This window comes from Culex quinquefasciatus, chromosome 3, assembly GCF_015732765.1.
Source record: "Culex quinquefasciatus strain JHB chromosome 3, VPISU_Cqui_1.0_pri_paternal, whole genome shotgun sequence".
NCBI lineage: Eukaryota > Metazoa > Arthropoda > Insecta > Diptera > Culicidae > Culex > Culex quinquefasciatus.
The window spans coordinates 71,673,578-71,698,338 of record NC_051863.1 but is presented as its reverse complement, the minus strand read 5'-3'; the positions used below and the strand labels follow the sequence as shown (position 1 = coordinate 71,698,338).

At 37.7% G+C, this 24,761-nt stretch overlaps 1 protein-coding gene across 3 annotated transcripts in view; it reads left to right on the top strand.

Annotated features, from left to right (window-relative positions):
* Positions 1 to 24,761, top strand: part of LOC6037551 (acetylcholinesterase) — a 248,691-nt gene that overhangs the window by 199,416 nt on the left and 24,514 nt on the right. For all 3 annotated transcript variants that reach the window (XM_038261577.1, XM_038261578.1, XM_038261576.1), the window contains exon 2: positions 24,255 to 24,505. In XM_038261577.1, the coding sequence (XP_038117505.1) occupies positions 24,255 to 24,505 (251 nt within the window). The remainder of the gene's footprint in view (positions 1 to 24,254; positions 24,506 to 24,761) is intronic.

Here is a 24,761-nt window from a genome sequence, read left to right as displayed (position 1 = left end):
TTAAACATTATTTAGAATTTTTGTGAAATTCGTGAAATCCACAAAAGTTTTTTTTTTACAATTCTTACATATTTTCAAAAAAGGGCTGTGACCTAGATTCGGAATCGTCAAAACTCGAACAGCTGGAGTTGGAGTTGGAGTCAGAGTCGACTAAATTTTATGAGCTGGAGTTGGTGTCGGAGTCGGAGCCGAAAATTTCTGATAACCTGGAGTCGGAGTTATCTAAAATTCAATAAAAAATGTTTTTTGTTGTTCAGTATTTGTTATAATGTAGGTTGTTGTTAATTCATTTATATCTGGCAGCTTTAATCTTCTTGGTTATTCGCTGCCCATGTTTAATTCTCAAAACTGCATATATTTTTAATTGCTTTTTAAGTCGCACAGTGTAGTGCGCGTTGCCATGTTTTAATTTTTAACACTGGAACGCCCAAGGCTTTTTTCCAATTTCAGGTTTTTTCATATATTTTGATGGAGGCGCACGACCATTGAAAAGGCTTCCTTTTAGGTGAAGATTCAAGAAGTATGACGCGCCTCCTTTTAAATATATAGAAAATTTTAGAATGAAAACAAATCAAAACTCCCTAGGTCAAATATATAAATCAGGGGTGCTCAAAGTTTTTTGAAGCCGGGCCAAATTTACAGTTCTGAAGTTTTTTGGAAAAGGTCCAATAAACCAAAATTTAAAGTCTTTGCTTTTTGGGAGTTTTTGCAACCGCCTTGAGTCAGGGGTATTGAAAAAAAAACCCCTAAAAGTAAAAACTAAAAACTTGGTTTATTGGACCTTTTCATCATGTTTGCTCCTGATTTTCGAGCCAATTTTCATAAAAAAGGAGAAGGAAGGGCTGGTCGACATAAGTTTTGTAAAATATTTGCAACAGTCTTATTACTCCGATTTCAACATTTTGTCTGCCTGAATCGCTGGTCATGGGTTCGAATCCCGATGGAAGGTTTCTAATTGCAATAAAAAAGATTGAGGGTCAGTTTACAAAAACGTTATTATGACTTACAAATAATTTTTGAATACTTATATAATTGCAATTATTACAGATTTTTCCTAACTCATATTTGAACGTTTTGTGAATATTTTCACGAAAAGGTTTCACTCACATCGGAACGTGTGATTTTTTTTAATTATTAGGATTTTTGAACAAAATGTTTGTTCCCTAAAATAGGAATCAAAATATTGATAAATCAACTATCAACAAAAAAAATTGCTTATGGTTTAAATTAGATACTTGTTCTATTGAAGTCCTAGTTAAGACCTGGGATAAGATGATTATCAAAACATCTGACAGATATTAATGGTTTTTAACGAGCATATTCTTAGCTTTTTACTCTTGCCCCATTTTCGCGTACTTTAATACCTTTTGCCAATTTATAATTTTGGGATCACAGAGGCCTTAAAGAAAAGGAAAAAACAGCAGTGGCGTGAATTTTTATTTCTTAATATTGAAAATTGGTTTTGAACCCCCACCCCCCCTCTCCTTTCATTTATTACCAAAACGATAATTCCTTCTTGTTCGATGGATTCTTCAATCTCTTCGAAAACATCATACTTCGTATATGCCTTTTATCATAGATATTTTAACATTTGAAACTATCCAGAAAACGTTTTTAAAAGCTACTTCGATGTCAGAAACACTCGTTCCCTTATGGTTTTCCTTCAACGTTTCTATCGTTTCCACCACAGTCTACGAGAGAAGAAAATCCGTTCCCACTAGATAAGGGAACAATTCAATTACGGCGCGCGTTCACTCGAGTTGTTTTCAATCCCCACCACCCCGAATACGTAACAAGTCTGCGGCATTCCTACGTCATTCCGTGCGCTCTCGAAACGCACCACGCAGACACGGACCAGGCGGCGGCCACGGTGGCTCCATGGAGGCTAAATAATGCCATCTTGTGTGTCTACAGTGTGTACGTCTCTCCAAAGACCTGCATCCTATCTAATCTGGACACATTCCAATCGTTGGTCATGGTCCAGAAAAAAAGGGGCGATCTCGATTTGACTACCGCTTTTCATGGGTCAAAAGTTTTCAGGAAAACACGTGTTTCAGATGTCGGTGACGTCAGCAGGACTTCCAATTTCCAGTTCATTTAGTCCAGTCTTTTTTTTTTTCAAACCACGTACGTGTGTGTGAGTGCGTTTTTGTTTAGTTGGCTTTCTTTCCGGCATATTTGTCTAGGAGCGACTTATTTTTAGCACACGGTTTTATCCGAGGCTTCCGATTCCGTGATGAGGCACATTATCCTGCAGCATTTCACCACCCACGCAGCCACGTTCGTTGGCCATTGATATTGCGAAAGCGTTTTCCCATCATTCATCCAAACGGTCCGCTGTATAGTGGCTCTCTGGTGAAGATGTATAGAGACACAGACAAAAACGGAAACAAAACAGTCAGTCTCTGACGAAGGAACAGAAGCTGCTCGAGCTCGTCGTCGTTGGCGTTGTGATATTTTGGCGAAAGTTTTAATAATATAAAAGGGATTTCAATACGATATTTTATTTAAAAGGATGAAGGAAAACACCTTTTTAAACAATTTACCTTTTCGACGCAACTAAAAAAACAAAACAAAACAAATTGAGTTAAAAACGCCCTTTTATGCAGCTCACAATGCCTCACCTTTTGACCTTCAAAGAGCCCCAAAATTCGATTTCAATCCTGAGATATTCAATAAAAACCGATAAAACTCCGTGCATTTTTGTCACTCTTCATATGAAAGAAGTTTCAATCTTGTCGTGCTATCTTGACACACCCTGAAAATTAATGTAAGTGCGATAACTGACCAAAAGGGTTTCAGGTCAGAACGCGTTTGACGCACGTACAAGTTAGACTACCGTAAACATTTGTAATTATAACTCGGGACTCCAGAAACCAACTTCAACCCAACTTCGGGACAATGCACAGAATGGTCAGCCAAACAAAACGTGTTTGTTATTGTTTACATTGCGTGCTTTCGTTTTTGTTTATTTAAGGTCAAACATTAAAACGCGCTTTTCTCGTAACGACAACAGAGTTACAAAAATATTAACATGTTTCCCGGGGTTCTCTTGTCACAAAAGCATTCCAGAAGATGTTTTCTGAAGAAAATGAACAAAAAAAATTTTTTTTCTCGTCCAGGTGCTAATAAAGAATATTTTTTATGTTTACATACCAAAGTCGCGGATACTCCTTTTTTACAACCTCAAAATTTGTTTGTTTGTTATGTGCCTCAAATCGTCAATATTTTAAATGTGTCAAGTTAGCACGACGGTGCCAAACTGCCGAGTGGCCATTCATTCACAGAAACAGGCAATATACGTCCGGAACCAATTTCGATGTTTGGTCGTTATTGGAAACGAAAATCTCAATTAATACACGAAAGCCAAAATCACGTTCAATGTCGAGGAGAAGGAGGCCGAGGCAAACCAAAAAAAAACAAAACTAACGAGCAACTGACGTACAAGTGGCCCCAAAAATGCACCAGCAGTGCCAACGGAGGTTAGGCGGCCAATTGATGGGCAGCCTCTATTTCAGGAATGCAACCTTGAGCGCGCCGTGATGCCTTGGTGTTCCGCTCTACTGAACAAAGTTCAATGAAATGTGCGCTTCTTGCGGTGTTGCATTTTCCCGTGCCTTGAAAACCCCGTGCATAATCATGGTCAGAAAGAGTGCACTGTAAGCAAAAACAACTTCAAATTGTAAACTTTCGTTCGTGTTCAGTTTTCACTGTTCTCAACCTTTCTACTGTGCAACTTTTTGGCAGGGTGGCACCGGAAATCCCTTTTGCAGAAAAAAACCCCACGTGGCATGCTGGAATAGAGGACGGGGGGGAGGTTGGTGAAATCGAACTTCAAATGTGATTCTAAATAGCATGATACAAGCAAATATAAACTTGGGCCAGAGCACTCGGAATCAATATTTTTGTGTGGTTTTTGTTCTACCGGCAGCGACTAGACACGCAACCATCATCATCACCATCATCAGGGGAATTGATTTTGCGAAATGGAATCGGTTCCAATTGAAAGTGAGTTCTACCCCACCAGGAGAAGGCCCATCAGGGTGCTGTCATTGTTAGAGTTGTTTTTTTGTGAAATCGATGGAGGTGCGTGGTTGTTTGTTTTTTAGAAAACCGGGATGGGTCTTCTTGATTGTTCTGTAAGTAGGCTTTTATTTATGATTAAGTGTCATTCACTCTTGGGACAATGACTGTCAATGATGGTTCTGAATCCAGGTTCCAGAAATAGTAAATGGGTAATTCTCCGCCAACTCACACAGCAGTTGCCCCGACCCCTCTTCGATTTGCGTGAAACTTTGTCCTAAGACGGCCAGCTCCTTTAATTTTTGAACATTCGAAAAAATACATGCTTTTCATAATTTGCAGCCTGAGAAGTTGAGATGGAAATTAGGTGTCGAAGGGACTTTTATTTAAAATTGGACTCCCGATATGATGGCGTACTCCAAATTCCGAAAATAATGTATTTTTCATCGAAAAAACACTGAAAAGGTTTTAAGAACTCTGCCAAAGATGTAGAGCAGACAATTACAAAAAAATGATGTATAATCAAACAAACCAAGAAAATTGAAAAGAAAAAGAAAATGATAATCAGCTTTGACTGATGCAAACCCGGTTTCGTATTCACACCGGTTGTTGCGTTTGAAATAGAATTCGCATACGATTTGAATCGAATTCGTGTTCAGAATTTGAATTGTACTGACTAGGAGCTATGGCCAAAACAAAGAATCATTAAATTTTAAAAGCTGTTAATGACATCATTAATTTCCAAACAAGTCATTATAAAACGAAAAAGCCGTACAAAAATCCGACCTGTTTAAAAAAAATTTGAAAAAAAAGTAGACGAACAAAATCCCAGGCCGCTGCAAATATTTTTTGAAGTTTATGTTTCTGGACTCTGGCCAAAAATGAAGGGGAGGAGGGGGGGGGGTTAAAAACATAAAGAAGCATTAGCATTAAAACCACAACCCATGCTAATAATATTTGAATGAAAAAAGTGTTTTAAAATGCGTTTTTGCAATTCTGTCATAAAATTACTTACTTGTCCTGTCATTCTCCAGCGACGAAACGGCCTACTTTTCTCTACCAAAAAAGTAGAATAAAAAATTAGTACCTTTCAATGCCAGTGCAGAAATGTTCTACTTTTCAGCACTGAAATGGGTGCTGAAAAGTTGAACTTTTCAGTACTAGTACCGGAAAGTAACATTTTTTATATTTTTTTGTTTTAATCGGTGAATTCACTTAGCACATGGATTTTTGGCATAAAATTTCATTCAAAAGGCGTTTTTCGGAATTGCAAAAAATGTTTTTTGCAATTCCGCCGTGAAACTACTTACTTTTCCTGTCATTCTTGAACGACGAAATAGCCTACTTTTCTGTACCAAAAATAACAGAATCGAATAGCAACACTTTTCAAAATAAATGCTGAAAAGTTCTACTTTTCAGCATTCAAATGGTTGCTGAAAAGTTGAACTTTTCAGCACTTGTTTCGTAAAGTAACACTTTTCAACACTTTTTTTTTTAATTCCGTCGTGAAACTATTTACTTTTCCTGTCATTCTCGAACGACGAAACCGCCTTCTTTTCTGTACAAAAAATAACAGAATCAAATAGTAACCCTTTTCAAAACAAATGCTGAAAAGTTCTACTTTTCAGCACTGAAATGGATGCTGAAAAGTTGAACTTTCCAGCACACTTGTTTGAAAAACAAGGACACCCTGGACATTAGAGTGCCCAGAAAAAATGACCCCCTGAGCTCCACAAGCGGAAAACGGTTTACTGGGTTGCTTGAATCTGTGCGAATTTTGAGCGAAATTGGTTGAGATTAAAGGTAAGAACAAGATTGTCCGTCAGGCCCGAACGCAAACGCAAAATTTTGCGCCTGTCATCATAGCCTGCCAGTCATCGACCATTGAACAAAGCAACCCCTGCAGATTGTTCGACTGACAGTTGATGGAAAATCGAACTGGCACAGCGTTCTGCGTTCACCACTGCGTCGAACGGACAATCTTGTTCTTAGCTTAAGGGTGCACAGCAACCAAGGAAGTTGTTGTCTTCTTATTTCAAAATTGTCAAACTTACGGACCCTAAAGAATCTGATTGTAAAAATAGTCAAACTTTGTTGTAAATAACTATGAAGACAGTAATTTAGGGGATGAATAAAAAAATATATAGAAAGTTCCCGTAGTATTGAAGATTCTTAAATGTCTGTAACAGAAATCTGGGTGCAAAAACTATGGTTGATGTGTACCGTTAACACATTGATACCCGAGCCCAAAGTTGGTATTAAAAATGTTTTTCATGCAAAAACTACCATTTGTACCGCTGATAACTTTTTAGGATCGTATTTTACAGCTTTGGTGTGGTCTACAAAGTTGTAGAGCATTAAATTTCCAATGAAAAACTCACTTTTGGGAATATTTGGATGGAAGTAGCGCACCCTGCAGACCAAACCGTAAGAAAATTAGGGTTTCCATACGTTTTTTTATTTTTCCCGTAAAAACTTCATCTTCGAGTATCAATGGGTAAATGTTGACCGGTGTCGCTCATATTTGGCGAAGAGTCCTAAAATACACTCAACCCCCGGTGGTTGGTCACTTTTTCGTTTGACACTTTTTTAGTTTGTACCCCGTTGGTTGGTTACGCACACTATCAAAACAAACGTTTGATAGTGTGTGTGAACTCCGTGTAAGAGGGGTGTCAAACTAAAAAGCTCAAAGCTCAAAGAACAATATTCAGCTTATGGAGCGAGGTTTTGAGAAAAAGTCCCATATTCCGAGCACCCTAATGGACATTTGTCCTATAATTCTGTTAAAAGAGTGTTTTTCGGAGTTGCAAAAAACGTTGTATTTAACTCTTGGCATCACTCGTCGTATTTATCCAACTCGACTCGTGCTGAAAAAATCCTCTTTTTGCAACTTGTTGCATAAACTACTATTTACACCTGCCTGTTGTTTTGCAATCATTAGTTTTCAAAACATCTAAATATTGACGAATTTTTTTTTTCGTCTTAAAAAAACTGTACAAAAGAATTTCACAAAAACTGAAAATATTTTCAAACAAACTTAAACATTCTGTTAAAATTTTATTTTTTTTTACAAAATATTTTTTGCACCCTGATTTTTTGGACCGATTTTGAAGGGGGAGGGGGCAACGGCCTTATTTAATGTTTCCAAAACCCTCAAAAGTAAAATAAAACCAAATTTTAAATTTCAAACTATTGTTTCTAATAGTTTAAGCAAAAAGTAACACTAAATATACTTTTACAGCAATACAGTAAAGCTACGATCAAAACTTTACAATATATCATGACCGGGACCCGTGGTGTAGGGGTAAGCGTGGTTGCCTCTCGCCCAGCTGGCCTAGGTTCGATCGCAGAAGGTCCCGGTGGCATTTTAAAAGACGAGATGTGTCAGCTCTCGCCTTTCATCGGACGGGGAAGTAATGTTGGCCCCGTTCTAATCTAAGAGGTTAGGTCGTTAGCTCAGTCCAGATGCAGGAGTTGTCTCCCTGGGTCTCGGTGGAGTCCACTGGTAGGCAGTTGGACTGACAATCCAAAGGTCGTCAGTTCGAATCCCGGGGTGGATAGAAGCTTACGTGTAAAAAGAGGTTTGCAATTGCCTCAACAATCAAGCCTTCGGACACCTCATTCGAGTAGGAATCTCGCAATCGAGAACGTCAAGGCATTGCTGTAGAGGGAATAATTTGATTTGATTTTTCAATGAATTTACGAAAATATTTTTTTTGCCGATCTGTGGTCCCAAAATACAAAATTTTTAAAAAGATTAAAAAGTCTTTATTCCATAAAATGCATAAAAACAGAATGTACTCTCAATAGTTTACAATCAGCGGGCACTGTTGGTGTTGTGAAGGACATAACTTGGTTCTATCTGAAATGTGAAACTAAATAATTTGTTGATGTCAAAGTACTACAAGAAAGAAAATGGTTCTGTCCAGCAATGATCTACAAGAAAACTACCGTTATTCTGCTCAAATTAAAACCAATTGTCCTAAATGAACTGAAATATTTTATCAGCATTTCCATACTAAAAACACCGCGCATTGTTCACCCTAATTGAAACTGACACTTTCTGTTCCGCGATGCAATCAAATACTGTAATTTATTTCAATCGCGGAAACGGAATCTAGCCCTTCACTACTGCCAAATGATTAATGCATGTCCGCTGTGTACGAATGCAATGTTAAAACAATCCCCACCTCCAACCGAAAGTATGCTAATGCGATATTTTTATCGGCATCCGATACCTACGCAAAATTTAGATAAATCTCTCCAAATAGATTGGCACTCTTAAGGAGTGTACCCCTTTCCTTTTTGTGTTGACGATCGAACCAAAAAACCCCTCTCAACCCTCGTAACGGATGTCCTGTCAATCCGTTTGAACATCTCTTAATGTACACAACAAAAGCATTATTCCGTCATCGAGCACATTGTACGTAAAAGTAAGTTGGGTGTTATGAATTTTTGATGAAATAGGCTAAAAATAGCGACGCTCCTTGAAACACGGTGCGCTTCCAGGGATAACGTCCCACCATGAAAGGAATGATTACGGGGATAAATTTAGCCTCGCGACAGGAGGTCGCTACATAATTAATAACTAGAATAATGAAGTATTCTTTCTGCACAGTCCCCTTTCCTTCCGAACTGTTCGTCCAGCCGGTGACGTGACAATAGTACAAAGTAGCAACAGGTCCCCGTCGTTGTTGCGACGGAAAATCGATTACAGGTCGGGCCCGGCTTGAGATTTTGCCGCGCGACGAAAAAAAACCTAGGCAAATTGCCACAAATTACACGCTTCCGGTAAATGTGAAAGTTTGTTTTTCCAATTAAACCTTAAAGTGGGCGTAATTTGAAGGGATGGGGAAGAGAGAGAGAGAGGGTTGAACAGAGCAACAAAGAAACGTCATTATTGACTTAATTGTCTGGTAAGAGTGACATTTTTAACCTCATGTAGGCGGGTGTTGCTTGGTCCATCACGTGGCAATCAACTGCTAAATGGTTTGACTTTCTCTGGCCTGTGATTATGATGAATATAAAGATTAATGGCACGAATGTGGCACGCAATTTGTTCGCTAGAATGTGGAGAATGGGTGGTGAATAATAGAAGCAGGGATATGTGAGCGACAACGGGGAAACTAATGAACTGCAATTGGTCAAGTTCAAGTTTATTGTTGGGCGTTAATTTTAATTCTAAATTCATGGGGAAAAATGCTCAGAATCAAATGCAATTTGATTTTTGCAAAGCTTGTATGGACAGCCAAATAGTTTTTCATTCATTGTTTATATGGAGAAGCAGGCCGGTTCGTCGCTTTTGCTTTTAATTCAGTCCTAAAAAATGTAAAATTCTAGTTTCACATAATTCTAAGAACCATCTAGCGTACGCTTCCTTTGCATTGGGAATGTGTAGAAATAGTTGCTTAGTGTATTTCAAAATTTGACTGTACAATCTGGAGTCAGTAAGGCCGTTGCAAATATTTTTCAAAGTTGATGTCGTTGAAGTTCAGCCAACTTAAAAAAATGATAAGATGCATTCATAACTTTTGATATTTTCGAATAATCTTTATGAAATTATGATTGCATACAAATTAAATATGATTGTTTTCAAATGCCAAAATAAAATAAAAAAAATCAAAATTTTAAAATTTATTCCAAAATATGAAATCAGAAAAAAATATCTTAAAAAAAAACTCCAAAATCCCTACAAAAGACTGGCTGCGCTAGGGTTTGGTTAGATTAGATAAGACTATTTGTAGACCTTGATTTTTTTGTTTTGAAGTTAATTCTTTTAGAAAATTTCACAAAAGTTTAAAACTGCAAATCCATATGAGCAACTCTCTACGAAATCGGCCGATTTCGACCATTTTTATTTTTTGTATTTTTTTATTTGACTTAAACTTTGTGGGGGCCTTCCCTATGACCAAATAAGCTATTTTGCGTCATTGGTTCACCCATACAAGTCTCCATACAATTTTGGCTGCTGTCCATACAAAAATGGTTTGTAAATATTCAAACAATCTCGAAAATCAAAAAATACGTATTTTGGGAAATTGAGTTTTAGTGAAAAAAAGTTGATAAAAAAATCTGCAATTTTTTTTCCGTGTACCTTTTTTTTCTCAAAAGTCCTCAACAATACCTACAACTTTGCCGAAGACACCAAATTGATCAGAAAATTCACTCAAAAGTTACAGCTGTTTGAATGTTTACATACCATTTTTGTATGGACAGCAGCCAAAATTGTATGGAGACTTGTATGGGTGAACCAATGACACAAAATAGCTTATTTGGTCATAGGGAAGGCCCCCACAAAGTTTGAGCCAAATAAAAAAAATACAAATAAAATCCATTTCCGGTTTTGGTAGTGAATTGCTCATATAGGAACCAATAAATTCCGAGATATCGTCAATTGGAAATTACAGGCATTAGGTGAAGCTAATAAAAACTCATTTTCACACTCACAGTAGATGGCCGAGCGGAATGAGAGGAAAGGGCTATCTTGCGAGAGTGTAGACCTCTCGAGCGTTCGACAAAACGACGTCGTACGTCACTTTTAGACGTTCTGAGAAAAACAAGTTTTAATGTTTGACCTTGAATAAACAAAAACAAAAACGAGAGCACGCAATGTAAACAATAACAATAACAAATACGTTTTGTTTGGTTGACAATTCTGTGCATTTCCCCGAAGTTTGGATGAATTTGGTTGCTAGAGTCCAGAGTTATAATTACAAATGTTTACGGTAGTCGAGCTTCTTCTTGTCCTGCTCCTCGAGGTACTTTTTCCGCGCGGCACAGCCACGGAAATGTGGTTTCCACCACAGTTCGCGCACTTGACGCGCGCTTTGTGCTGCTGGGCGTTTTTCCACCGGGGTGGAAGATTACAGTTTCTGGAACCGTGTACGAATTTCTGACAGCGGTGGCATTGGGCTGCGTCGGCCGGATTCTTCGTGTAGAATCGCCACGTTACAAATAAGCCGTCCAGTGCTTTGATCCGCCGAAGGTCCTGGATTTTGACGGACCCACGATCGAAATACAGGAGGTACAAGGTGTACGTACCTGTCACCGTTGTCGATTTCGTGAGCACCTTTATGTCTCGAGGCTTAACTTTGACGCCCGCCAAGTTTTCATCCAGGTCGGAGATCGGACGGTCCGGATATTCCTGAAGGACGATCTTCACTGGGACCTTCTCTGCCGGGTCAAATGTAAAAAACTTAAAGTTTCGCAACTTCAATTTCTTCACTACCAGGTCGAAATTCTGTTTGTTGTGCGTTATCACTTGCACTGAAGTTTTACTAATTTTTAGACAATATTAGAGGCCCTCAAGCAACTCGTCTACACAGAAAAAAAAATCATGGTAATATTACATCTGGGAAGGGGTACATCTTTTACGTCAGAAAAAAGGTGTAATTTTACCTCTGGAAATGTGTAATTTTACCACTTTTCTGGTGTAATGTAACTTTTTCAGTCTAAATTGGTGTAAAATTACATCATAAAAGAGGTAATATTCAACCTTCCAAAATAACAGCTTCCAAATTTAAATTATTTTTTCTGTGTACATCGTCTGCCAGCGTATCCAAAATAAAAATTAGAGGTGGACGTCGTTCCTTCGGAGAGTTACATTTTTTCTTCTTTTCTTGCTTGCGCGCAAGTTCATCATCGTCATCGTCGTCGTCAGTACTGCTGCTGTCACTGTCGGTGTTGTTTTCTTCCCCACTCAGAATCTCGAATTCGTGTCTGGTGGGAACGTTGGAAGTGGTTGTCGTCGTGGTGCTTGTGGACTGCTACTGCTGCTGGCCGGAAGTGCTTCCAGATGCCCGGTCGATGCGGCGTTGGTGTGTTTACCTTTCTGCACTCTGCCGGTATATGAAATTCGCGGGTTTTTCGAGGCCGCACTCGAACTGCCACGGCCACGGCCGTCCTTGGTATTCTAGATCAGCAAACTTGCGGGTAATCACGGTTAATTACGGCGAAAAATCGTTTTAAGAGCTCCGAACATTTGACTGTTGCTGGCTGGTGTTGCCAGTCCCCATGTTAAATTTTTTTATTGTCAAATATAACCTCTTTTTTGAGTAACGTTACTGAAAAAATGCGTCAAAATTTTAACCTGATCAAAATTCATCAGAAACTGAAATTCTTCATGGGTAATTCTCTACCAACTCACACGAAATCGGGAAAAGTTGCCCCGACCCCTCTTCGATTTGCGTGAAACTTTGTCCTAAGGGGTAACTTTTGTCCCTGATCACGAATCCAAGGTCCGTTATTTGATATCTCGTGACGGAGGGGCGGTACGACCCCTTTCAATTTTGAACATGCGAAAAAAGAGGTGTTTTTCAATAATTTGCAGCCTGAAACGGTGATGAGATAGAAATTTGGTGTCAAAGAGACTTTTATGTAAAATTAGACGCCCGATTTGATGGCGCACTCAGAATTCCGAAAAAACGTATTTTTCATTGGAAAAACACTAAAAAAGTTTTAAAAATTCTCCCATTTTCCGTTACTAGACTGTAAAAAGGTTTGGCACATGTCATTTTATGGGAAATTTAATGTACTTTTCGAATCTACATTGACCCAGAAGGGTATTTTTTTATTTCGAACAAAATTTTTCATTTTAAAATTTCATGTTTTTTCTAACTTTGCAGGGTTATTTTTTAGAGTGAAACAATATTCTACAAAGTTGTAGAGCAGACAATTACAAAATTTTGATATAAGGGGTTTGCTTATAAACATCACGAGTTATTGCGATTTTACGAAATTTTTTTTTTTTGAAAAAGTTACTTTTTGCTTATTTTTTTTGTTTTGTCGTCCGTGTCTGTTGCGGGTGACCATGAACGGCCATGATCGATGACGACCAACTTTTTCAAAACTTTTTTTCGTAAAATCGCGATAACTCGTGATGTTTATAAGCAAACCCCTTATGTCTACATATCAATTTTTTTGTAATTGTCTGCTCTACAACTTTGTAGAACATTGTTACACTCTAAAAAATAACCCTGCAAAGTTACAAAAAACACGAAATTTTAAAATGAAAAATTTTGTTCTAAATGAAAAAATGACCTTCTAGGTCAATGTAGATTCGAAAAGAACATTAAATTTCCCATAAAATGACATGTACCAAACATTTTTACAGTCGAGTAACGGAAAATGGGAGAATTTTTAAAAAAATTTTAGTGTTTTTTTCGATGAAAAATACGTTTTCTCGGAATTCTGAGTACGCCATCAAATTGGGCGTCAAATTTTACATAAAAGTCCCATTGACACCAAATTTCTAACTCATCACCGTTTCAGGCTACAAATGATTGAAAAACACCTCTTTTTTCGCATGTTCAAAAATGGAAGGGGTCGTACCGTCCCTCCGTCACGAGATATCAAAAAACGGACCTCAGATTCGTGATCAGGGACAAAAGTTACCCCTAAGGACAAAGTTTCACGCAAATCGAAGAGGGGTGGGTCCACTGCTGTGTGAGTTAGCGTAGAATTACCCTCATGTAATATTACACTTTTTTTGACACAAAATCTGTCGCCATTTCTTGATGAATATTACCATCATTATTTTGTTTGTATAGCGTACCTATTTGTTTTCTTTTTTAAAAAAGTCCTGATCATAACACGGAGAGAAAAAAGAGTTCCTAAAATCGTGAACAAGCATTCATGAAAATGGGAACCACGAACAAAGTGTTCAAATTTCATGGTACGTTTTTCAAAATCGTACCATGGGATCTGAACACTTTGTTCGAGGTTCCCATTTTCATGTGCGCTGTTCACGATTTTGGGAACATTTTTTTCTCCGTGAACCTACATCTTTGCCGAGGGCACCAAATCGATCACAAAATCCCTTCTCAAAATACATTTTGAAACATTAATTTACATACCCGTTGGCCAAACAAAACCCTCACAATTGCATGGAAAAAAAAGTTATGCAAAATGACTTCTTTTGATATCAGGAATACAAGGACAAAATCTCATCCAAATAAAAAATACAGATAAAAGTCGAAACTCAGAAGGTGAAACACAACTTTGTGCGTATAAATCTCCCATGGGTCATCTCGATTGATAATATTTTGCTTCAGCCATACAGTGACTCGAACTCTAGTTTTGTTAATATTCAATTTCAATGTCCAACTTCAAGGAAAATGACAGAAAAAAATAGAAAATAAGTTGAATACTACCTACCATATTTTTTTCTGTGTGCATTTGATCCATGAACTTTCTGCTTGTAAGACAGAAGTTGCAATCATTAAGCCACAGAGAGTTTGCTTTTATGCATACATATTGATCGAAAAAAGGTTTCCGTATTCAAATGAAACCTTAGGTGACTGAATTGAAAACTTAAAAGCGATATCGACCTTTTCTGAATTGCAAACGGAAAACTGCACTACAGTAAAGAGACTAATTTGATTGGATATTCGCCCCTGCTGAGATTTGCCATCCGTCCAAAGCTGGAAACCATTTCAAGCCAAATATATCCTTTACAATCGCCTGCAGCCCAGGGTGTTTGTCACATAAAAGATTGCTACCTGATGGTAGTTTATTGCGTTCGTCTTACGCAAGAACTTCAGTTATCGTCCGAGGTCTCCGGCACATAAAACAAGAAGTTAATATCAAAGCCTCAGATTGGTCCGCAGCGGTCGGACATCGGACAGCAACAGCAGCATCTCCCTGCTAGAAGGGATGAAAGAGATTTACCGTCGTCTCACCAGGAAAACTCCAGTTGATTGTGCACGTATAAGCGGGGGGTGGTTCCATTTTCTAAAACAAACATTTTCTGGGGGGAAGAGGGGGCGAAGACGACGAATCCGGTGCCAGCTAGAAAGAGTATCATATGGTCTCATCATAAATTATTCAGCAAGTTTTCTTCGGCACGTATCGATTTTTATTTTTATGAAAGAAGGAGGAAAAATTCATGTGTGTCGTTCCGGAAATGATCCAAGCGAACGGAATACTAATGAACTCTACGGCAGTCTCGGGTCTCAAGTCTCAGCTCTGCGGTGGCGGTGGCTTGATAGTTAACTTTGGTGCCGATGCTGCCATCTAGGGCCGGCCGAAGAAAACCACCCCCTTTGCGGATCCACTGCAGCAGACGAGGGAGTTTCGCAGACGAATTAGATCGAATTAATCTAACTTTTTTTTTTTTCATCTTCCTCCTCCTCCATTGCTGGTGTCCCATTTGTTACGGATGCAGGCATCGTGCGGATGCGCCTTTTTTCCCGGAAATGTAGGGCAGCACTTTCGGGGTACACCAACTGCCATGTCGAAGTGTGTACTGCATCTTGTCCCGAGCATGGAAAACACTTTTGATGTGATACACAAAGCGTGCTCGATATGGAAAAGTTCGAAAAGGTTCCTCCTCGGGAAAAACAACTTCCTCACTCCCTGGCTCCATCCCCCTCCGAAAAAAAAACACCCCTCGATGATATCGTCACAAACACGCCGGCTGGCTGGCAGGTTCCAATTTCGAACAATGGCCGCCCCGAGGCCTCGTGTAGACATGATCGGTTGGATGTCCCCGGTAGCGTGTTGCAAACTATTGTCAAGTACACGTGTGAAATAAAGCGAGTGTGTGTAAGGTTACGTCCCTGCTTCGCCGTAGCGTAAGTTGCACGGTGTGTTCGATAGCGGAGTTTTTTCCAACTGAGCATTTTTTTTTTATTTGACTCAAACTTAGTGGGGGCCTTCCCTATCACCACAGAAGTAATTCTGTGTCATTGGTTCACCCATAAAAGTTTCCATACAAATTTGGCAGCTGTTCATACAAAAATGATAGGTACGTAAATATTCGAAAATCTGTAACTTTTGAAAGAAGTCTTTGATTGATTTGGTGTCTTCAGCAAAGTTGTAGGTATTGATGTGAACTATTTAGAAAAAATAGGTAGGGGAAATATACCCATTTTAATCACCCTAAGCCGTTTGACCAATTCTCATCACTTTTGCCGTTTTCCGCTATTAAATCAACATTTTCAGATGTATCAACAATAGAGAGTTGCTTGCTCACTTTAATGTGTGCTATTTATTACTTTGGAGCAGTCAAAAACACTTTATGAAAGCTGTAATTCACGATCAAAGTGCTGATAGGCCGATAATAGAAATAGGCTGAAAAAGGGTATAGTTCCCCTACACCGAAAAATAATTTGGTGATCTTTTAATTTTTTTTTCTTACCGAAATTCAATTTCCCAAAATCCATATTTTTAAATTATTGAACATTTTACATGTTTTAGAGGACAAACATACTTTATGGATGGATGCCTGACTAAGCACCAAAAAATTAAAGTGTTGCGTTTGAAATATTTGAAACTGACAAAAATATCAAAAAAAAAGTTGGATCTAATTTTTAAATAATCTATTTCTCTTAAAATATTTTACCTGTGTTTTTTTCTGTTTTTTTCCTATTTTAAGTTTTTTTTAATATATATTTTGATGGAGGTGCATGATCATTCATAATGCTTCGTTTTAGTTTAAGGTTCAAGAAGTATCGCGCGCCTCCTTTTAAATATATAGAAAAAAAAAATAAATAAAATAAGTCAAAAATTCCTACGAAAAATATTTCCTTGGTCTCAGATAATTGAAAAAGACCCCCCTTAAGCGTCCTTTCCACGAAGAATTGTTTTAGGTACATTGATTTGCAATAATAGTCTCCTTCAGCCGTGATGTCCATCTACCTTAGGGTGACAATAAAAAAAATCGACATCAGGGATACTCGCCCAAAGTTGCCCAAGCGTAAGATTCTTGTAAGAAATACAATTCCTTACACCTTTTCCACCCTTGCGAGTTGATCCTGATTTTTGATGATTTTTTTTTTGTAAAAAAGTATTTTCTCATATACAGTTGACTCTCTGGTTGTCAATATCCAAGAGACCGTCGAGGAAGAGAATCATCAGTTTACAGAACGATGCAAAATGAAGACTCGATTGAAAATATTTACAAAAAACGAAGTTGACTTTATAGCTGTCGGCCACCATTGCTAGTACCAACCACTAGTGTCTTCCTTTTATCTTCAAGGACTTCGCCGCCCTGGGCTCCTAAGTGTATGAGAGTATGGCACGGAGCGACGGCGCCGAATACCCATATTTACACAAAGAATTTTAGAGCGCCCGCCGCGGGATTCGAACCGGCGACCTCTGGATTGTGAGTCCAGTGCGCGGTCCGATTGATCCACACGGGCGGGACAACTGCAGAAAATATTTACAAGCAAGGGAAAATATCGAGGAATGAAGATAGTTGAAGTATGCAGATTGAAGGGACTGAAGAATTCATCGATAGATGGAGAATTATTGATATTGAGAAGATCTACAGCCAGAGAGTCGACTGTATTTCCTATATACAGCAATTTCCCCCCGAAAACAGCACGATTCGAAAAAAGTTCTCCGATCGGGCTCAAAATTTTTCTAGGGGTTCCTTGGCCAAAATATTTAGACCCGTACTTTTTTGTTTGGCCATTAGGGTGACATATGCCGTGTTAGGGTGGTCCGATAAATGACCATTTTCGTCATTTTGCGCAAAAACCACTTTTGAAATTGAAATTGAAATACGTCATTTTCCCATTTTTGCGCGTGGCGCGTCGAAAATCTCAGTTTTTATTTAAAAAAAAAACATCGTATCTAAGAAAATTGAAAACATAACTTCACCATTTTTTGATATGTTATGTAAAATTTTCCGAGGAATCAGGAATTTTCAGAAATAGGCTCTTTGGTCCGGAGGCCTTCAAAACAGCATTTAATGTTTTCACACGACCTTTTCAAATGTAAAGCTAGATTTTTGAAACTTCTTACTATTTTTCCCAAATTGCCAAACTAATCACCTTTCTTTTGCGTCTAAGACAACTTAAATCGGATTGAATGACGAGGAGATATATTTTTTTGAAAAAAGTGGTTTTTGCGAAAAATGACGAAAATGCCCTTTTTCGGACCACCCTAACACGGCGTAGATCACCCTAATGGCCAAACAAAAAAATACGGATCTAATTATGTTTGGAAAAGTGCTGTATACCCTTTATATTCTTTCAAGTAAATAAGCCGATTTCGGATCTTCTTGCACCCTTCGACAAAGGGGTAGGAAATTGAATTTCCTAGAAGAATCTCAGAATTGGAAAATTTTGGGTCATCTGCTGCAAAATCCTGAAGCGATGTTTTTCCCCATACATTTTCGCGATTTTCCCCACATGAGCTTCAACGATAAAAAGTGACCCTTAAACCTTAACCGATTTGGCTCAAAATAGGCACAGTTACTTATTTTGCTTTTTTTGGTCACCCTAATGTACGTCTTCAATTAAAATCAATGGAGCTTTAAAAAAAAGTTTCGCTTAAAGTTGTTATTTAAAAAACCAAGGTGACTTTGATAGTCACTGTGCTTATTGAAAGTGTCAGCCTAAAATTGAGCAAATTGAATTGATATGTTGAATCGATCATCAGGTTTCTTTTAATGATTATTTAAAAAAAATACAATTGCATATTTAAATTTGTTTGAAAAAAAAATGAAATTTTAGGTTAAGTAAATAAATCCAAATTAACTTACAGAATTGGTCTTCTAAAAATGCCTTTAAAACTGGAAATATATATATTTTTTTAGATTTCTGTTTTAATAACGTAAAACCCTTGTAACCTACAAACTTTTTTTCCATTTTGTTATTCGAACCTACTTTCCCTGAGAAAAACGCGACTCTTAGAGAGTATTTTAATAATCCTGTTTTTCAATGTTTTCAAAACAATAGTTAACTAACTTTTGAAATATTTAAAAATATGTGGAGTTGGAGTCGGAGCCAACAATTTGTTGAAAGCTGAAGTCGGGGTCGGAGTCGGCTAGAGTTGGTAGGCCGGATTTGGAGTTGGAGTCGCTTGAAATATGATCCGACTCCGCAGCCCTGTTGAAAACTAATGATTATAAAACAACAGGGCAGGTGTAAAATGCATTTTAAAACACTTTTCTCATTCAAGTGTTATTACCATTGCTTGTGAATTTAATTTGTATGCTTTTTTTTGCCCACTCCCCTTGACTTTAACCAGAGTCGTAGGACATAAACTTCAAAAAATATATGCAACGGCCCTAATAAAAAAATAACCAATATTTTTCCCGTGTACCTTTTTTTCTGAATAGTCCTACAACTTTGACCAAGACACCAAATCAATCAAAAAATTCCTTGAAAAGTTGCAGATTTTGTACGAACAGCTGCCAATTTAGTATGGGTGAAACAATGACACAAAATGGCTTCTTTGGTGAAACTGAAAGGCCCCCACAAAGATTGAGCGAAATAAAAAAAAAAACAGAAAAATAAAATGGTCGAAATCGGTCGATTTCGTGGAGAATTGCTCTTTTGTAGTTTTGAAAAAGTCTCTTTGACGTATAGCGTTGATACAACAAAAATCTTGATTTTCAAATCAACAAAACGTTTTGTTGACTTAAATATATCTCATTTTTCTGCGTGCAGATACAAAATTCACAACACATTCAACCAGAGAAGATTCATAAGTGTGTAATAAATAAACAATTCAGGTACAGTCATCCCACATATTCGGAACACCCACAAATTCGGTACACTTTTGTGGTAATTTGTCAATAGGATGCAAAATGCAACTTTTCTGTCTACCCTACTATTTTTAGGACCTTTATTTGGACATTCTCTTGCTATTTGCAAAAGTAGTACTTTTTGAACAAGGGCAGGTTGCCTTTCAAGAATATTTTATCCAGAGCAGCAAAATACTCCTTCCAAATTGCCTGTTCCATGATTGTGGGATGTTATTGTACCTCCCACAATTGTGGAACACCTGAATTCAACTGATATTTTCACAAAAAAAGTTATCAGACCATTCATGAGTTTTTGGTTGCAGAATGTGAAGTCATTATTAAATATAAGTACTCTTTCGTATGAAGGTGGGATATTGAACTCAGAAAATCATGATTTTTGGTTGTAGATGATGATGATGTTCTCGAATAACATATTCCAACGTTGCGTGTTTTTTGGTTAACTCTCAATTGATGTTACATTGTGTGATTATCGTACATACATCGATTCAAGGTCAAATTCTTGAACTCCCATCTATATTGATTTGGCTCAATTTTGGCTATTGGCCAATTTTGCGTGTAGGTCCAATCATCAAAAGATCAGACCGATTCGTGATTTTTTTGACAAAGGATATCGCATCTAGCAGCATCTAGGGTTTTTCAAAAAAATTTCTTTTTTAGCAATACAAATAGTTTTGCTTATATATCTTCCCAAACCCCACCGTAACCTCAAGCACTTATGCTGGAACCATCCCATAATCCATACATCCTCATTTCCAGCTGCTAAAAGGACTCAGCAAGCACCAGGGAGAGACAGAGAGAGCTAAATATAATTATCACGGCCGACAATCATGTTCATTCATGTGTTGTGGGCGTTCATTAAATTAACTTTCATGAAGTTTTCACGCCTCGCATGGCTCATTATTCTGCAAAAAGCTGTCGTCATTCAAACGATAATCATTCGATTAATTCTGATGCTGATCGAACCAGCTTCCCTTTCCGTTCCCCTCTCGTTGAAATCCCCCCGAGGCTAAGTGGGCCACAGTGTTGCTAATGATTTCATATTTTATGACAGCTACATGCTAATAATCGTACCGTGCCCTGAATAGCCATCACAAAGCGTTGCTGGTTGGTGATGAGTGTGGAACGGCCAACATGTCAGTAATTTCTGTGGCCAAACAATAATTAATGCGTTCCGGGGGAAAGCGTGCACTTGTCAACTTGCTACAAAAATGTGTAATTAGCTTCGAATTAGCATTGTAAATTGTTTTTATTTAAGTACAATTTTGTTATTTTGGGCATTTTTTTTTTTGTTTATTTTCAATAGATTTAAAAAAAAGCTAAAATAAAATTTTGTACCTTATTCATTTCTTCTGTTAGGCAGCGAATGACAAACATGTTAAAGCTGCCTGAAATAAATCAACAACCACCATTTCTTCTGAACAATTCAGTTTCCAGTTTCTAAGCACCTGTTGAAAGTTTATCCACACATCAGCTTACAAAAAAAAATACGAGGAAAACAAATACCAAAACTGCATACCAGCGAGAGAGAATAATAAGGAAAACTTCCCCTGCACTACTTATGCGCATAAACACATCAGTTGGGGCAGAAAACGAACCAGCTAATTAACACAATACCAAACTACCTAATTGAACTCGTTCAAAACTTTTCCAATCTTCTTAGGCAGACACACCACCACTACTCACAAGCGTCGACGGTGTCAGTGTGTGAGCTTTTCCAGCAATTTTCTTCCTCTTCGTGCAGCCTTCCGGTACACCGACGGCTGAGCGATTCTGAACGGTCTGAATAAACTTTGTTGCTTTATGTATTTTTTTTAATCATTTTTATTAAACAACTTGGGTTTGCGAATTACCTATCTTTTGTGAACTTATAAGAAAATCAAATGATATTTCTTTTTTACTGTTTTTTCTTAAACTTTTTATATTTACTTTTAATTGAAATTTATGTTTATATACCGTCAGTGGGGGTGACTATGGGCCAAAAAACGATCAATCTTTTGAACCATAAATCAGATTTGCCAAATTATGGTAAAGTGTCAATAATAAACCATAATAATAATAATAATAATAATAATAATAATAATAATAATAATAATAATAATAATAATAATAATAATAATAATAAAGCAGGTTTTGGGGTTTTTGCTGAATGACACTATTTTGCTACCGCCCATGATAAAGGCCCTAGTCATGGCCTAGGAGGTACTCTAAAACGGTAAGCAACGTAAAAAATGGTGCATTCAAAATAACTCAATAAATATTCCTTTCACAAAAATAGATTGATCAAGGTAGGGGAACAGATCTAATTCCAGCGTTCCACTTATGTTGCCATATCAGCGCTTTGGCATTCAATTACAGCTGATTAAAAGCGTTTTCAACTGAAATCGAGTGATAAATAGCTCAATAAGAAGTGAACAAGCAAGTTTCTATCGAAAGTTTTGCAAAATTTGTTGTTTAAATAGTGAAAATGAGCAAATTGGACGAAACTAGGAGCGAGGACTTAACCTGCCAAACATACGAGAATTTCCCCTAAATATTTGCATAAAATTTAAAAAAATAAATTAAATCAATTATCTCCCAAAACACCAGGTAGCAGTTATTGATCAGCCCGCCTGTGTGCTTCTAGCAGATGTGGCAAATGAAGATGATGTAGGTAATCTCGAAAACACAAAACTTTAAAATTCGATATTTCTGGAACGAAACATATTTATTTCTGTCGATAAGTGATTCTTATGTAAAATTGGCCGGGGAACACGATGGTGAGGTCAAATAGAAAAAATAAGTTGGGGTGTTTTGAGATACGTCCGTTTAAAGTTTTCAATTGCGCAATACAGGTAGAAAAAATACATTAATCAAAATTTTGATCACGGAAATGGATTCTACGTCCAATTTCCTTCAAAATTGAGTCTAAGACCGACCTTCTAAGATTTGTGGTTCCTGAGCTATCGCCGTTTGAAACTAAGAGGTTTGGTCAAAAATCGCCAAAAAGTCGATTTCTTGGGGAGGTACAAAAATGGAGGGGGTGGTCCGATTTGGATGAAATTTGGGATTCTTGCATGTTTTGATAGTTTCAACAGCTCTGCCAAATTTGAGCAGGATCGGAGAGGGTAATTTTCAAATTTGCACTTTTTCGTGTACAGTTGAGATGGAATGACCCATAAGCTATTTTTTGCAGCCGCTGTACATTTCGTGACGTTACGGCTGTATTAGACCGTGGCTCGGTCTAATGGATCCGGACATAGTTTACATACATTTAAGTGAGATCTGGCTCTAAAAAGGACATTAATATCACATAAGCGGTCATAACTTAAGACAGGGTTGCCAGATCTTCTATGTTTTGGACTCGTTGTAGGGCTCTTTCAGTTACCTAAACAATATTGGGACTTGAGTTGTTTTTTGGTCACTTTTCAAACATCTGGATGCGTTTGAAAATATATTTTTATACATAACTTATGAACAACTTATCGACTTCAAAAATTAGTGTAGTATGGGACCATAAACCAAGTTGAATGAGACCGGTTTGATCAAAATGGGTTAAGCCAATGCTGAGAAACTGAATAACAATTTTGGTCACACACATACATACACACTAGCCTTTCACATTTTGAGGTCATGTTGAGGAATTTCAGGTGCTCACTTCTTAAATGATAGATTATGATGTTAGGAACAATGTTTTCTTTGACAAGAAAAAATAATAAAATATTTTCTCGCACCCCCTAGTCGATTTACTGAAAAAAGTCACTTTTTTGAACAAATGTTCTAAAATCGTATGGAATCAATACAAAAACTGATCGGATCAGGTGTGTATTATCTTCAAACGAAAGGTTTTTGTCCAGAATTTCAGATGCTCTATCAATATTGGACCAAAATTTAAGTTTTTGGACCTTCCCAGGCGGATTTATGTCGAAACTTTTTTCAGAAATGCTCATTTCATTTTGGGTAGCCTAAATTTCGCAGTAAAACCATTACATGCATCTTGTAGGAAATGGCCCTCTGAGAAAATGCAATTTCGACACTCCAGAGCCAAAATATTTGAGTTTTAGTGAGAAAAAAAGTGCCAACTTTCAAAATTTCTCAGAAGTCTGAAGCAAGGCCTACTAATTACATGATGTTGCAAGCATATGTCTTAAAGGTCAGGGTATGCTATCAAATTTCGTGTTGACAAAGATGTTAACACGAAATTGCTAGTATTCGTTAATGGCTGTATTTGTGCATAAGATTTTTTAGAATATCAAAAAAATAAAATATAAGATTGTTAATTTGATCAAACTATATTTTTAAAATTCTGCACATTTCTAGTCTTCATTGTAATGCTCAACGGTGGACAGGTTGATGAGCATTCCGGTGGAGCGATAAAATAATGAACATCATTTTCTATATCCTGGTTGTTGCGGTCCGGCAACTGATGTGGGGAGCATTAAATAAATTACTTGAGTAATTGCGGCGTAACAAAGAATGTCTTCTTGGAATGTGAACCTCCCCCCCGGAGTGTTGTCACTTGTTGCCAGCTTTTGAGGTACTCTCGTTTTTGAGTTGGCAAAAGTTGTGAAAATCAAATGGATACGTACCGAATTGAAAAGGAAAACTACGAGTTTGCGCCACACAACCCCAATTCATTACGAGTTCCATTCAGGAGTGATATTTTCCTCCTCTTCTACTCTTCCCCAGTCAGTCGTCACCGGTAGATTTTAATTAATTACGACTCTTTTCGTTCTCTTCTACCATTTTTTTGCAGATCTCTCCAAGCCATGGAGATCCGAGGCCTAATAACCCGATTACTGGGTCCATGTCACCTGCGACATCTGATACTGTGCAGTTTGGGGCTGTACTCCATCCTCGTGCAGTCGGTCCATTGCCGGCATCATGACATCGGTAGTTCGGTGGCACACCAGCTAGGATCGAAATACTCACAATCATCCTCGTTATCGTCATCCTCGCAATCGTCATCGTCGTTAGCTGAAGAGGCCACGCTGAATAAAGATTCAGGTGGGTCATATTTTTAGCGTTCTGGCCAAACAGTTTTTTCTCCCACTTTTTTCCTCTTCTTTTTTCCATCCTTTCAAAGTTTTTCGCTCCAGTCTTTTTTACCTCTTTCCAGCTTTTTTTTCTTCTTCTGTGTTTCCTCTTTCGATTCTATTTGCGCACTCTGTCAACATTTCTAGAATTTATTATTCGTTATTTGCTATTCCATTCAATTATCTGTGTGCCTGTGTGTATGTTTCATACCCTATTGTGCTCTCCT